This window comes from Caenorhabditis briggsae, assembly GCF_000004555.2.
Source record: "Caenorhabditis briggsae AF16 supercontig from assembly CB4, cb25.NA_227, whole genome shotgun sequence".
NCBI classification, from domain to species: domain Eukaryota; kingdom Metazoa; phylum Nematoda; class Chromadorea; order Rhabditida; family Rhabditidae; genus Caenorhabditis; species Caenorhabditis briggsae.
Window position 1 is genome coordinate 1 of NW_025543440.1, and position 13,408 is coordinate 13,408.

General features: G+C 35.3%; 3 protein-coding genes across 3 annotated transcripts; all 3 read right to left on the reverse strand.

The window, feature by feature from the left end:
- Positions 1 to 98: 98 nt before the first annotated feature.
- CBG24802 lies at positions 99 to 3,175 on the reverse strand (the record flags this gene model as incomplete). Its single annotated transcript, XM_002648461.1, has 3 exons — positions 99 to 285; positions 786 to 1,551; positions 3,102 to 3,175. Coding segments are annotated over 3 exons (1,027 nt in total), but the record flags the coding sequence as incomplete, so codon positions are not given.
- Positions 3,176 to 4,239: 1,064 nt separating this feature from the next.
- CBG24803 lies at positions 4,240 to 7,739 on the reverse strand (the record flags this gene model as incomplete). The annotated part of the gene is made up of 3 exons (XM_045241057.1): positions 4,240 to 4,503; positions 5,837 to 6,584; positions 7,669 to 7,739. 3 exons carry the CDS (start codon positions 7,737 to 7,739, stop codon positions 4,240 to 4,242), a joined length of 1,083 nt encoding a protein of 360 aa, XP_045091421.1.
- Positions 7,740 to 7,863: 124 nt separating this feature from the next.
- Positions 7,864 to 12,529, reverse strand: CBG24804 (the record flags this gene model as incomplete). Its single annotated transcript, XM_002648463.2, has 6 exons — positions 7,864 to 8,103; positions 9,339 to 9,876; positions 10,436 to 10,705; positions 11,467 to 11,576; positions 11,623 to 11,928; positions 12,380 to 12,529. The coding sequence occupies 6 exons, from the start codon at positions 12,527 to 12,529 to the stop codon at positions 7,864 to 7,866; spliced, it is 1,614 nt and encodes a 537-aa protein (XP_002648509.2).
- Positions 12,530 to 13,408: the final 879 nt, after the last annotated feature.

A 13,408-nucleotide genomic window follows, 5' to 3' on the forward strand; every position in this document is an offset into this window, starting at 1 on the left:
TCTGAATAAGTTTCCAACTGGCAAATTAGGCTGATTATTGATTTCGATGATTTCAACGTCTTCAAAAAGGTTCAATGGTTGGACAGAAAGATAGTTACCGCCCAAAAACGCCACAAAATTCCTCTTCTTTTCTGGAAATTTCCATTCCCAAGCGGCCAAAATCGATAGCTCTGGTTGTGGAGTCGTCATATTTCTTCCGAATTCTGATTCCAATAATTTGTAGTCGTCCTCCAAAATTTGGAAATTAATTCCAAATGTTTTGAATTTCGCTCCAATGAGAATGCTCTGAAAATATGAAAATATGAGAAATTTTGGATTTTTCAAGCATTTCAAAAATTCTAATTTGTATCGTTTTTGAAATTCCCGAATTTTTGAAATTCCGAATTTTCAGGAACTTTTCAATATCTTGAAAATTTTCACTTTTCGGAAAATTTTGATTTTTCACAAATTTTCGAATTTTCGAATTTTACAGATTTTCGAATTTCAGAATTTTTAAATTTTCGAATTCTCGAAAATCCCTGGGTCCCTGGATCCCTGGATCCCTGGGTCCCTGGGTCCCTGGATCCATGGGTATCTGGATCCATGGATCCTTAAATCCCTGGATCCCTGGATCTCTGGGTCCCTGGGTCCCTGGATCCATGGGTATCTGGATCCATGGATCCTTAAATCCCTGGATCCCTGGATCTCTGGGTCGCTGGGTCCCTGGGTACCTGGGTATCTGGGTCCCTGGGTCCCTGGGTACCTGGGTATCTGGGTCCCTAACATCTGAATTTCTGAAAACTCACATTTCTCAAATCCACCATATCCTGATTCGAAATTCTAGGAATATTAATTGAAAAACTTTCGAAATTCAAATATTTTTCCAATTTCCAAGGGACCACAAATCTTCGAAAATCCACATTTTTCGCCATTTTCCATTGCTCAGATTCCATTATTTCCTCCATTTTTTCCAGAAATTCTTCTGATTTTTTGGCATTTTCAATTGAAATCCTTTCCAAATTTTCTGGATTCACGAATGGCAAAATTGCCAATACCCCTTGATTTCCAAAAGTTTGAATTTGCAATTTTCGGATTTTTATTCCTCGATTTTTTCGGAAAATTTTCTCCAGCTCCAAGTACAGTAATCCGGCTTCCTCTTCACAATTTTCTTGAACATTCAATTCGAATTTTCGAAAGATTACTGTAGTTCTTTGAAGGTCCATTAAAATTTGAAAATCCTTTAAAAAAGTTGGCAAGAATTTTTGGTCCTTCAAAATTTTGGTTTTTGGCTTCTGAACATTAAACAAAATCCGCGGATCCAAATCCTCCTTTTTCCAAATTATTTGACATCCATTTTCGAGATTACTGTAGCTCAAATTCAAATTCTTGTAAGTTTCTCGAACATTCCATCCCATTTTCATCGTTTTTGTACTTCTCGGATCTGCTGGCCATGATAATTTGTAATCGATTGACTCTTTTTTCAAATCAATTTGAATTTGTAGTTCGGATTTTCCGGGTTTGTAGTCTTCGATCAGGTTACGGTAGTCGATGCACGTTTTGTGGAGGGATAGGCTGAAAATTGCACCGAAAATGCGATTAGGCATTAAGATGCGTCAAAGCACTGAATAGGCAACAAAGCACTAGAAATGCGCCAAGAGACAAAAAATGCGTCAAGACACAGGAAATGCGCCAAGAGACCAAAAATGAGTCGTCGCACCAAAAATGCGTCAAGCCAATCAAAAAAGCGTCGACGAACTAGAAACGCGTCAAGTCAAGGTTCAAAAAATGCGCCAAAACACCAAAAAGAGTCAACTCACTCGAATTGTGTCAAGTCACGGAAAGCGCGTCAAGGCTCGAGAAACGCGTTCAAACACGGAAAATGCGCAAAGCCACCAAAAATGCGTTAAGTCACCTAAAATGCGCCAAGGCTCTCAAATCGCGTCAAAACACTCAAACTGCACCAAGGCACCCAAAATGCGTCAAAGCGCAAGAAATACGTCAAAGCACCAAAAAAGCGTCGAGGAACTAGGAACGCGTCAAGGCTCGAGAAATGCGCCAAAACACCAAAATCCGAAAAGGCGTCGGAGGATGTCACTGAAAATGCGTGATGGGATCGAATTTGCGGTGACGAGGCATCCAAAATGCGCCAAGTCACCAAAAATGCGCAAAGGGACTAGAAACGCGCCAAAGGTCGAGAAAAGGCACTAAAGTTGCGTCAAGATCCGACTGCGTCAAGGTGCTGAAAACGCTGTATCACACCAGAAATGCGCCAAGAGACGAAATTTGCATCAAGCCAATCAACTTGCACCAAGGCACCAAGTATGCGTCAAAACACTAGAATTGCGTCAAATCATCAGAAACGCGCATAGTCACCCAAACTGCGTCAAAGCACCAAATACGAGTCAAGCACTAGAATTGCGTCAAAGCATTAAAATTGCGTCGACTCACTGGAAAAGCGTAAAGGCGCTCAAATTGCGCAAAGTGACTAGAAATGCGTCAAGGCACTCAAATTGCGCCAAGTCACTGAAAATGCGTCAATGGCCTCAAATCGCGTCAAGGAATTTAAATTGCGTCAAGGCACGTATAGTGTACTAGAAATGCGTCTAGGGAACGAATTCGAAACAAATCACTGAAAATGAAGGCACCGGAAACGCGTCAACGCATTAAAAACGCGCAAAAGAACTAGAACCGCACCAAGGGTCTAGAAATGGGTCAAGAAACTAGAAATACCTCAAGGCACTGGAAATGCGTCAAGCAACCTAAACTATCCCAAAGAACCGAAAAGGCGTCAAGTGACTCAAATTGCGTCAAGGAAGTCACCGAAAATGCTCTAGGGCACTCAAGTTGCGCAAAGTCACCAAATATGCGGCGACACACGAAAAACGTGTCAATGCACTGAAAAGGCGCTAAAGCAATAGAAATGCACCAAGAGACGAAATTTCGCGGAAAGGCACTGAAAATGCGCCAAGGAACTAGAACCGCCTCAAGTCACTGAAACTGCGTTAAGTCACTGGAAAAGCGTCAAGTCACTGGAAAAGCGTCAAGGCACAGAAAACGCGCCAAGGCACACAAATTGCGCCAAGTCACTAAAAATGCACCAAGAAAAATACAAATCGACTTACATGGCGGGAAAATCCAATTTGTCCAAAATCAGTTTTTGTGGAACTTCTGGGATTTCAGTCAGAGAATTTACCATTTTTCTGGAAAAGTTTTTTTAAAAATGTTTTAAGAAAAAAAAAACAAAAACAAATCTGAAAAAAAGTCTGAAATTGGCAAATTGTCAGCCTGAAAAATTCTGAAAACGCTGAAAAAAAAGATCAATTTTATAATAAAAATTTTACGAAAATTTCCGAAAAATTATGATTTTTAGACGATGATTCTCCTCTATTTGCCTTTTTTCGTCATCCAAAACGTCTCTTTTCGAAATGATAAGAAAAAATTTTTATCAGTCTGCTGACTCACAGAAATAGAAAAATCACAAAAAGCACAAAACCGAAAAACATTAAAATTCAAAAATTCAGAAATTTAGAAATTCAGAAATTCAGAAATTCAGAAATTTTAGAATTTTTAAAATTTTAGAATTTCATCATTTTTTGAATTTGTGAATTTGTGAATTTCTGAATTTCCGAATTTCTGAATTTCTGAATTTCTTCTGAATTTCTGAATTTCTGAATTTCTGAATTTCTGAATTTCTGAATTTCTGAATTTCTGAATTTCTGAATTTCTGAATTTCAGCATTTTTTGAATTTCTGAATTTCTGAATTTCTGAATTTCTGAATTTCAGCATTTTTTGAATTTCTGAATTTCTGAATTTCTGAATTTCTGAATTTCTGAATTTCTGAATTTCTGAATTTCTGAATTTCTGAATTTCTGAATTTCTGAATTTCTGAATTTCTGAATTTCTGAATTTCTGAATTTCTGAATTTCTGAATTTCTGAATTTCTGAATTTCTGAATTTCTGAATTTCTGAATTTCTGAATTTCTGAATTTCTGAATTTCTGAATTTCTGAATTTCTGAATTTCTGAATTTCTGAATTTCTGAATTTCTGAATTTCTGAATTTCTGAATTTCTGAATTTCAGCATTTTTTGAATTTCTGAATTTCTGAATTTCTGAATTTCTGAATTTCTGAATTTCTGAATTTCTGAATTTCTGAATTTCAGCATTTTTTGAATTTCTGAATTTCTGAATTTCTGAATTTCTGAATTTCTGAATTTTTGAAATTCTGAACTTTCATATCTTCTAAAAATAAATCAAAACTTTATTCCGGAATTTTGAAACATTTCAAGAAAAGAATGCTTGAATAAATTGGATCCAATTGCTCGTGATTCGCATCTTCCAGTGGATAATGTCCGATTTTCAGCAGAATTTGATCGTCTTTAATTGGAAAATACCAATTTTCAGAATCCGCAGAATCCTCAGGCCGGTTTTCTGGAAATCCAAAAACTCGGAGAAGCGTTGTGACGTCCATATGAATGTAATTGATTTCGAAACAGTTGAGGCGGGAATTTTCATTGAAAAATGCCTGCAAAAATGACTTCAAATGTGTTGTTTTGGAAATTTCAAAACAATTTGAAATTTTTGATTTTTTGAAATTTTAAATTTTTTTGAAATCTAGTCGTGTTTAGGCTCATTTTCAAGCTCTAGACCTGCTGAATTCAAAAACCAATTTTTCATAAATCTAGCCCCAGAACTGACAAAGTTACATTGCTCAATGCGCACGGGGGCTAGAGACGCAGTGTGTCTCGTTTCTCTGCGTCTCTAGCCTCCAAAACTCGAAATTGAACGAATTTTGTGGATTTCGAGCTGATTTTGAAGCTGTTGAAATGAGAAATTTAAAAATTCTAGTTGTCAGAAGTTGTTACTCCAATTTTAAAATAAATTCTAAAAAAATCGAAAATCTGAAAATTTCAAAAATCCAAACATTTTGAATAATTGTCGTGTTTGGGCTCATTTTAAAGGTTCAAACTTACAAAATTTTTCATTTTTCATTTTTCAAATCGTATAGAAAGCCGTTCCAAAACTAGTCATGCTAACGAAAGTTTAAAATGAACAAGATTGTAGCTTCAAAATGAGCCCAAACACCTATTTTTCAAAAATTCCGATTTTTCGAAAATCGATCATAAATCGATCGGTTCTCATGGAAAGTTTAAAATTACACAATTTTCACATATAAAAATCAAAGCGCTTCAAAATGAGCCCAAACACGACCCATATTCGAAAAATTTTGAAAAATCTGAAATTTTCAGATTTTCAGAAAATTCTGAAACAGGCCGTGTTTGGGCTCATTTTGAAGCTCAAATTTTTCTACTTTTAAAAATACAGTTTTCACAAACCTAGCTCTAGAACTGACAAAGTTATGCTGACCAATGCGCGCGGGGCTAGAGACGCAGTGTGTCTTGTTTCTCTGCGTCTCTAGTCCCTCAAACATTTCCAAAACTTGTCGTGTTTGGGCTCATTTTAAAGCTTGCATCCTACTGATATGAAATTGAGCATTTCCAGCTAGAATTGAAAATCCAAAAATCTCAAAAAACCAAAATTTCAGACTGTCGCTTCGAAAAGTTTGCCACCAAATGCGAGACCTCCTGGACCAGATGGATTTCGATTTTGGGATCGATCAATTTCTCATGGAAAATAAAGTCACACGTTTTTCAAATATAACAATTGAAAAACTTCAAAATGAGCCCAAACACGACCCATATTCAAAAAAATTTGAAAAATCTGAAAATCTGAAAATTTCAGATTTTTCGAAAATTTCGAAAATTTTCCAAAATTGGTCGTATTTGGGCTTATTTTAAATCTCTTTACCTGCTAAACTTGAATATTCTAGTTTCAGCCCCAAATTTGCAGATCCGTACCTCTTTTATCTCCCTTAGTTCATCCTCTACCACAGTTGCAATCGATATTTCAACCAATTCAAAGTGTTCGAAATCCTTGATTTTTGGCGGAAAAATCAGCCCTTGAATTCTCAAATTTTCCGCATTTTTCCATTGATCCAATTCTGTGATTTTATCGATTTTTATCGATTGAATAGCCTCCAAATGCTCCGGATGTCGGGGGTACTCCAGAACAATGTCCAGCGTTTCCAGAAAGTTTGAATGAATGAATGGAAGGATTTGTAGGACTTGGTGTTGCGAGTGAGCCACGAAATTCAACGTTCCCACTTTCAGATAAATATTTTCAGACTTTAGATATCTTTCGAAATTGTTATAAAATCTTAAAGTGTTAATGGGACAGGAATAGAAACCATTAAATTGGTTGTCCGGGATAGTTTGGATTTTTAGAAGATTTAAATTTTTTACAAATTTCAAAATAATCCTCAAATCTCCAAAAAACAAGGAATCATAGTCTCGATTATGGGCATCAATTTTTGATAAATGTTTAGATTCCAAAATTTCAAATGTTCGGATCCCATCCAAAATTATACATGGTTCCGATTCGGCAGGTTTCCACTGATAAGTGATAAGAAAGTTTTCGGGACCTGTAGAAATTTCTAGATCCGTTTCATATAATTTTCGAGAAATTTGAATTTGATCGATCCCAAAATCGAAATCCATCTGGTCCAGAAGGTCTCGCATTTGGTGGCAAACTTTTCGAAGCGACAGTCTGAAATTTTTTTTTGGTTTTTTGAGATTTTTGGATTTTCAATTCTAGCATAAAATGCTCAATTTCAATTCAGTAGGGTGCAAGCTTTGAAATGAGCCCAAACACGACGAGTTTTGGAAATGTTTGAGGGACTAGAGACGCAGAGAAACGAGACACACTGCGTCTCTAGCCCCCGCGCGCATTGGTCAGCATAACTTTGTCAGTTCTAGAGCTAGGTTTGTGAAAACTGTATTTTTGAAATTAGAAAAATTTGAGCTTCAAAATGAGCCCAAACACGGCCTGTTTCAGAATTTTCTGAAAATCTGAAAATTTCAGATTTTTCAAAATTTTTCGAATATGGGTCGTGTTTGGGCTCATTTTGAAGCGTTTTGATTTTTATATGTGAAAATTGTGTAATTTTAAACTTTCCATGAGAACCGATCGATTTATGATCGATTTTCGAAAAGTCAGAATTTTTGAAAAATAGGTGTTTGGGCTCATTTTGAAGCTACAATCTTGTTCACTTTTGTTAGCATGACTAGTTTTAAAGCGGCTTTCTATACGATTTGCAAAATGAAAAATGAAAAATTTGTAGATTTAAAGGTTTAAAATGAGCCCAAACACGACAATTATTCAAATTTTTTGAAAATTTTGAAAAAATCAGATTTTCGATTTTTGATTAAAATTTAACAAAATTGCTTTAATATCTTCTGACAACTAGAATTCTTGAATTTCTCATTTTAACATCTTCAAAATGAGCCCAAAATCAACAAAATTCGTTCAATTTCGAGTATCGGAAGCTAGAGACGCAGAGAAACAAGACACACTGCGTCTCTAGCCCCCGTGCGCATTGAGCACTGTAACTTTGTCAGTTCTAGAGCTAGGTTTATGAAAATTTAATTTTTGAACTGAGCAGATCTAGAGCTTGAAAATGAGCCGAAACACGACTAGATTTTAACAATTTTTGAATTTTTGAAAAATTTTGAAAAATCTGAAAATTTCAGATTTTCTAAAAAATTCGAAAATGGGTCGTGTATGGGCTCAATTTGAAGCTTGAAAAATTGTTAAATCAAATTTTAAAACTGTTGCACATTTCTTGACTCACATTCTCCTCAAATCTGCATCTTTCAAGATGATTTTCAGCACTTCTTCCGGCATATCAGGTAGGTTGGGCATTTCTGGAAATTTCTCGAAAAAAAAAAGAAAATTAAAAAAGCAAAAGAAAACATTTTAGGTATAGAGAGAAAGTAGCAAAAACTTTTTTCGAAAATTTAAAAAATGCAAAAAACGGTTTATTGATTTATTGATTGGGAGCCGGTACAACAGAGCTATGGACTTTTGAAAAAGTTATTGATTGAAATACATTATACTTAATATGTAGATAATTTTCCGATTCTGGATACTGAAAATACCAAGCCTGTGCCTTCAGCGATGCTATAACTGGATTTCCCAAAAAATCAGGATGATAGAGGCTCACATCGATTTGACATTGATTGATTTGGACTATGAATTTTTCTAGCGACGGATTTGCCAAGAATATCTGAAAATAGGTAATGAAAAAATAAAATATCTCAATTTTCAAACTTCAAATCGAGCACGACCATTTTTGGATAAATTTCGAAATTTCGAAATTTTTAGATTATTCAGATTTTTTCAAAACTTGTCGTGTTTAGGCTCATTTTGAAGTTTAATTTTTCGTATTCTTAAAAATACACTGTTCACAAATACATATCATTATCATTACTAATAACAATCACCAAATTCCATATTTTCAGGTTTTTCAAAATTTTTCAAAAATTCAAAAATTGTTAAAATCTAGTCGTGTTTCGGCTCATTTTCAAGCTCTTAATCTGCTCAATTCAAAAATTAAATTTTCATAAACCTAGCTCTGAAACTTACAAAGTTAGAGGGTCCGATGCGCAGGCGGACTAGAGACGCAGTGTGTCTTGTTTCTCTACGTCTCTAGCTTCCAAAACTCGAAATTGAACGAATTTTGTTGATTTTGGGCTCATTTTGAAGATGTTAAAATGAGAAATTCGAGAATTCTAGTTGTCAGAAGTTATTAAAGCAATTTTGTTAAATTTTTATCAAAAATCGAAAATCTGATTTTTTCAAAATTTTCAAAAAATTTGAATAATTGTCGTGTTTGGGCTCATTTCAAAGGTTCAAACCTACAAATTTTGAATTTTTCATTTTTCAAATTTTATAGACAATCGTTTCAAAACTGGTCATGCTAACGAAAGTTTAAAATGAACAAGATTGTAGCTTCAAAATGAGCCCAAACACCTATTTTTTCAAAAATTCTGACTTTTCGAAAATCGATCATAAATCGATCGGTTCTCATGGAAAGTTAAAAATTACACAATTTTCACATATAAAAATCAAAGCGCTTCAAAATGAGCCCAAACACGACCCATATTCGAAAAATTTTGAAAAATCTGAAATTTTCAGATTTTCAGAAAATTCTGAAACAGGCCGTGTTTGGGCTCATTTTGAAGCTCAAATTTTTCCACTTTTAAAAATACAGTTTTCACAAACCCAGCTCTAGAACTGACAAAGTTATGCTGACCAATGCGCGCGGGGGCTAGAGACGCAGTCTGTCTCGTTTCTCTGCGTCTATAGTCCCTCAAACATTTCCAAAACTCGTCGTGTTTGGGCTCATTTTAAAGCTTGCATCCTACTGATATGAAATTGAGCATTGAAAAGCTTCAAAATGAGCACAAACACGCCCCATATTCGAAAATTTCAAAACAAAAAAAAAACTTTAAAACTCACATTTTTCAAAAAGACTACATCTTCAGAGCTCATACTTTCTACAGTAATCTTTCCCTTTTTGAAATGAGCAATGTTGAAATTTTGAATTGGAGTAAGAATTCGATATTTCTCAATTTCCAGATTTTCAGCCAACATCCATTGCTCCATTTTTGAGACGTTTCTTAATTCCAGCGTTCTTGGATAGCTTCGACGGTCCGGATACGGTACTGTCAAAATGCCGTTTCTCGAAACTTTCTCATTTCGAAAATCGCAAAAATATTCAATATCGATTTTTTTCAAAAATCCTGGCTCCAGAAACTCCAGAACTGTGCGTAAATCGCCTTCCTGTACGCATCGTAAAGACAATTCTCGGATTTTGAGAGGTCTCAGTTTTTTCAGAACATTTTGGAATTTGTCTAAAAATTCCAAATTCGACTTCTCCACCAAATCATAATCGATCGGAGTTTCGGAATCATCGATTTCGAAAACCATTGGGGATGGGAAAAAATTCAAATTCGAAAAGTCGAGTCGCAGAGATTCGATTTCAGATTTTTGAAATCTGAAAAATGTTGATCTTATTGAGAGCTTCAAAATGAGCCCAAACACGATCAATTTTGGAAGTTTTTGAAAATTTTTTGAAAAATATGCAATTTTCAGATTTTTAGAAAAAATTCTGAAACAGGCCGTGTTTAGGCTCATTTTGAAGCTCTGTTTCTCCTGATCTCAAAAATATATTTTTTACAAACCTAGCTCTAAAACTAACAAAGTTACACTGCTCAATGCGAAACACGACCATTTTTCGAAAAATTTGAAAATTTGAAATTTTTTTGAAATTTTGAAATTTTTTGAAATCAAGTCGTGTTTAGGCTCATTTTCAAGCTCCAGACTTACTGAATTCAAAAACTAAAATTTCATGAATTTAGCGCTAAAACTAACAAAGTTACACTGCTCAATGCGCGCGCGCGGGGCTAGAGACGCAGTGTGTCTCGTTTCTCTGCGTCTCTAGCCTTCGCGCCTTATGACTTCGTTAGTTTTAATTCTTGCTTGATGAACATTTTTCTGTTAAATTCAGCAGAGTAAGAGCATCAAAATAAGCCCAAAATTTTTTTTTTAATTACCGCAACATTTTTTTCAGGTCTTCAAAAAATCGATATCTTGAATTTTGATTTATCGATTTTATATAAGTTGGCCCATGTGTTTTGACAATACAAGTGTTCGAACCAGTTGATTTGTAATTCAAACTTTTGCGATCCCCATTTTGAGTTGAAATTAAAAATTGGATATTTTCCGGATCTGACAAATAAATCAATATCGATTTTATTTTTGGATCCGGTTTGATTATCGAAATACTTCGACGAATTCCAGATGAGACTTTTTCAAGAATCGCGCTGAAAAATATAGAAGTGCAAGAAATAGAGATTCTGAGGAAAAAATGGACAAAAAATTGAGTTTTGGAAATTTCGAAAATTTCAGATTTTCGATTTTTTAGAATTTCTTTCTAAAATTGGAATAGTAACTTCTGACAATTAGCATTTTCGAATTTCTCATTTTAATAGCTTCAAAACGAGCCCAAAAGCAACAAAATTGTCAGAAAACACTATTACCATCTCTAGCAGCGGAGACTCCAATGTGGTGGAATTCTCTCTACCCCCCCGCGCGCATTGAGCAGTGTATCTTTGTCAGTTTTAGAGCTAGGTTTATGAAGAATTGGTTTTTGAATTCAGCAGACCTAGAGCTTCAAAACGAGCTTAAACACGACCAATTTTGAAAAATTTTGAAAACTTCGATTTTTTGAAATTTTTAATTTTCTAAAATCTAGTTGTGTTTAAGCTCGTTTTGAAGCTCTAGATTTGCTCAATTCAGAAATATATTTTTCATTGAGCTAGCTCGAAAACTCAGAAAGATACGGTTACTAATGCGCGCGGGGGGCTAGAGACGCAGTGTTTCTCTGCGTCTCTAGTCTCCAAAACTCGAAATTAAACGAATTTGATTGATTTTGGGCTTATTTTGAAGTTGTTAAAATGCGAAATTCGAATATTCTAGTTGTCAGAAGTTATTAAAGCAATTTTGAAAGAAATTCTGAAAAATCGAACATTTCAAAAACTCCAACAATATGTTTTTTTCAGATTTTTTCAAAATTTTCACTCACATTTCAAACAATTGCTGGTTCTTTAAAACACGTTCTAAAATTATATGATTTTCAAAAATTTCCCGCGGAATGTTGCTATCAGAAGGGACCAAACATAAGGATTTTAGATGCTGAAATTCAATTTTTACAAAATTTTAAATTTCAAATCTTTCTAACCTCTGGTAAATTTCGAATTAAATTCAGGCATTCCAAATTTTCACAGATTGATAATTCTTCCAAATCCCCCTCCAAACTTGAAATTTCAGATTCCAAATCTTTTTGGAATCGAGAAAAATAATGAAAACCATCTTCAAATGAATAAATTAACAAGTCTCCATTAGAATTTGAAATTTCCATTCTGTGACCTTCTTCGAATTGATCGGTTTCTGGTTTCGGGGGACCGAAAGTTTTTGTTAGAGATAATTGGTCAATTATCTTAGCTTTAATTACAATTGATTCGAAGTAGGAGCAATTGGAGAATGCCTGAAAAAAATTAGAAATTCGGAAATTCAGAAATCAGGAAACTAGGGACCCAGGGACCCAGGAACCCAGGGACCCAGGGACCCAGGGACCCAGGGACCCAGGGACCCAGGGACCCAGGGACCCAGGGACCCTGGGACCCAGGGACCCAGGGACCCTGGGACCCAGGGACCCAGGGACCCAGGGACCCAGGGACCCAGGGACCCAGGGACCCTGGGATTTAGGAATCCAGGGACCCAGGGACACAGGGACCCAGGGACCCAGGGATTTAGGAATCCAGGGATTTAGGAATCCAGGGACCCAGGGACCCAGGGACCCAGGGACCCAGGGACCCAGGGACCCAGGGACCCAGGGACCCAGGGACCCAGGGACCCAGGGACCCAGGGACCCAGGGACCCAGGGATTTAGGAATCCAGGGACCCAGCAGAAATTCAGAAAAATTCAAAAACCCCACCTTTTCAATTGTTTCCATAACACGTTCAGAAATTTCATTAAAACCAAAAACCAATCTCAACTGATTTTTTGGATTCTCCTCATTTCTCCAAATTTCCAGATCCAGAACTTTCTCGAATTCTGCGAAATTGAAGTTTTTCAAATTTTCCATCGGTATTTGTTCCAAAGAGTTGAGATCCAAAAAAGAGAGAATTTGAGGCAAATACTCAGAAATATGAGTAAAAAATGAAAATTCTTGAGTTTTTAATTTTCCAGTTCTTTGTGGAAGGGTGGATCTGAAAATTGTTAATTTGAAAATTTTGATTTTTTGAAATTTCGAAATTTTTTAAAATCTAGTCGTGTTTAGGCTCATTTTCAAGCTCTTAATCTGCTCAATTCAAAAATTAAATTTTCATAAACCTAGCTCTGAAACTGACAAAGTTAGGGTGTTCGATGCGCGCGGGGGGCTAGTGACGCAGTGTGTCTCGTTTCTCTGCGTCTCTAGCCTCCAAAACTCAAAATTGAACGAATTTTGTTGATTTCGGGCTCATTTTCAAGCTGTTAAAATGAAAAATTCAAAAAGTCTAGTTGTCAGAAGTTATTAGACCAATTTTAAAAGAAATTCTAAAAAATCGAAAATCTGAAATTCGCAAAAATTCTTTTAAAAATTGAATAATCGTAGTGTTTGGGCTCATTTTGAAGCTTCATACCTACAAAATTTGAGTTTTTCATTTTTCAAATCGTATAGAAGGCCGTTTCAAAAATAGTCACGCTAACAAAATTGAACAAGATTGTAGCTTCAAAATGAACCCAAACATATTTTTATCGAAAATTCCGAAAATCGATCATAAATCGATCGGTTCTCATGGAAAATCAAAAGTTACACAATTTTCAAATATAACAATCAAAGCGCTTCAAAATGAGCCTAAACACGACGATTTTTCGAAAAATTTGAAAATTTGAAATTTTTTGAAATTTTGAAATTTTTTGAAATCTAGTCGTGTTTAGGCTCATTTTCAAGCTCCAGACTTACTGAATTCAAAAACTAAAA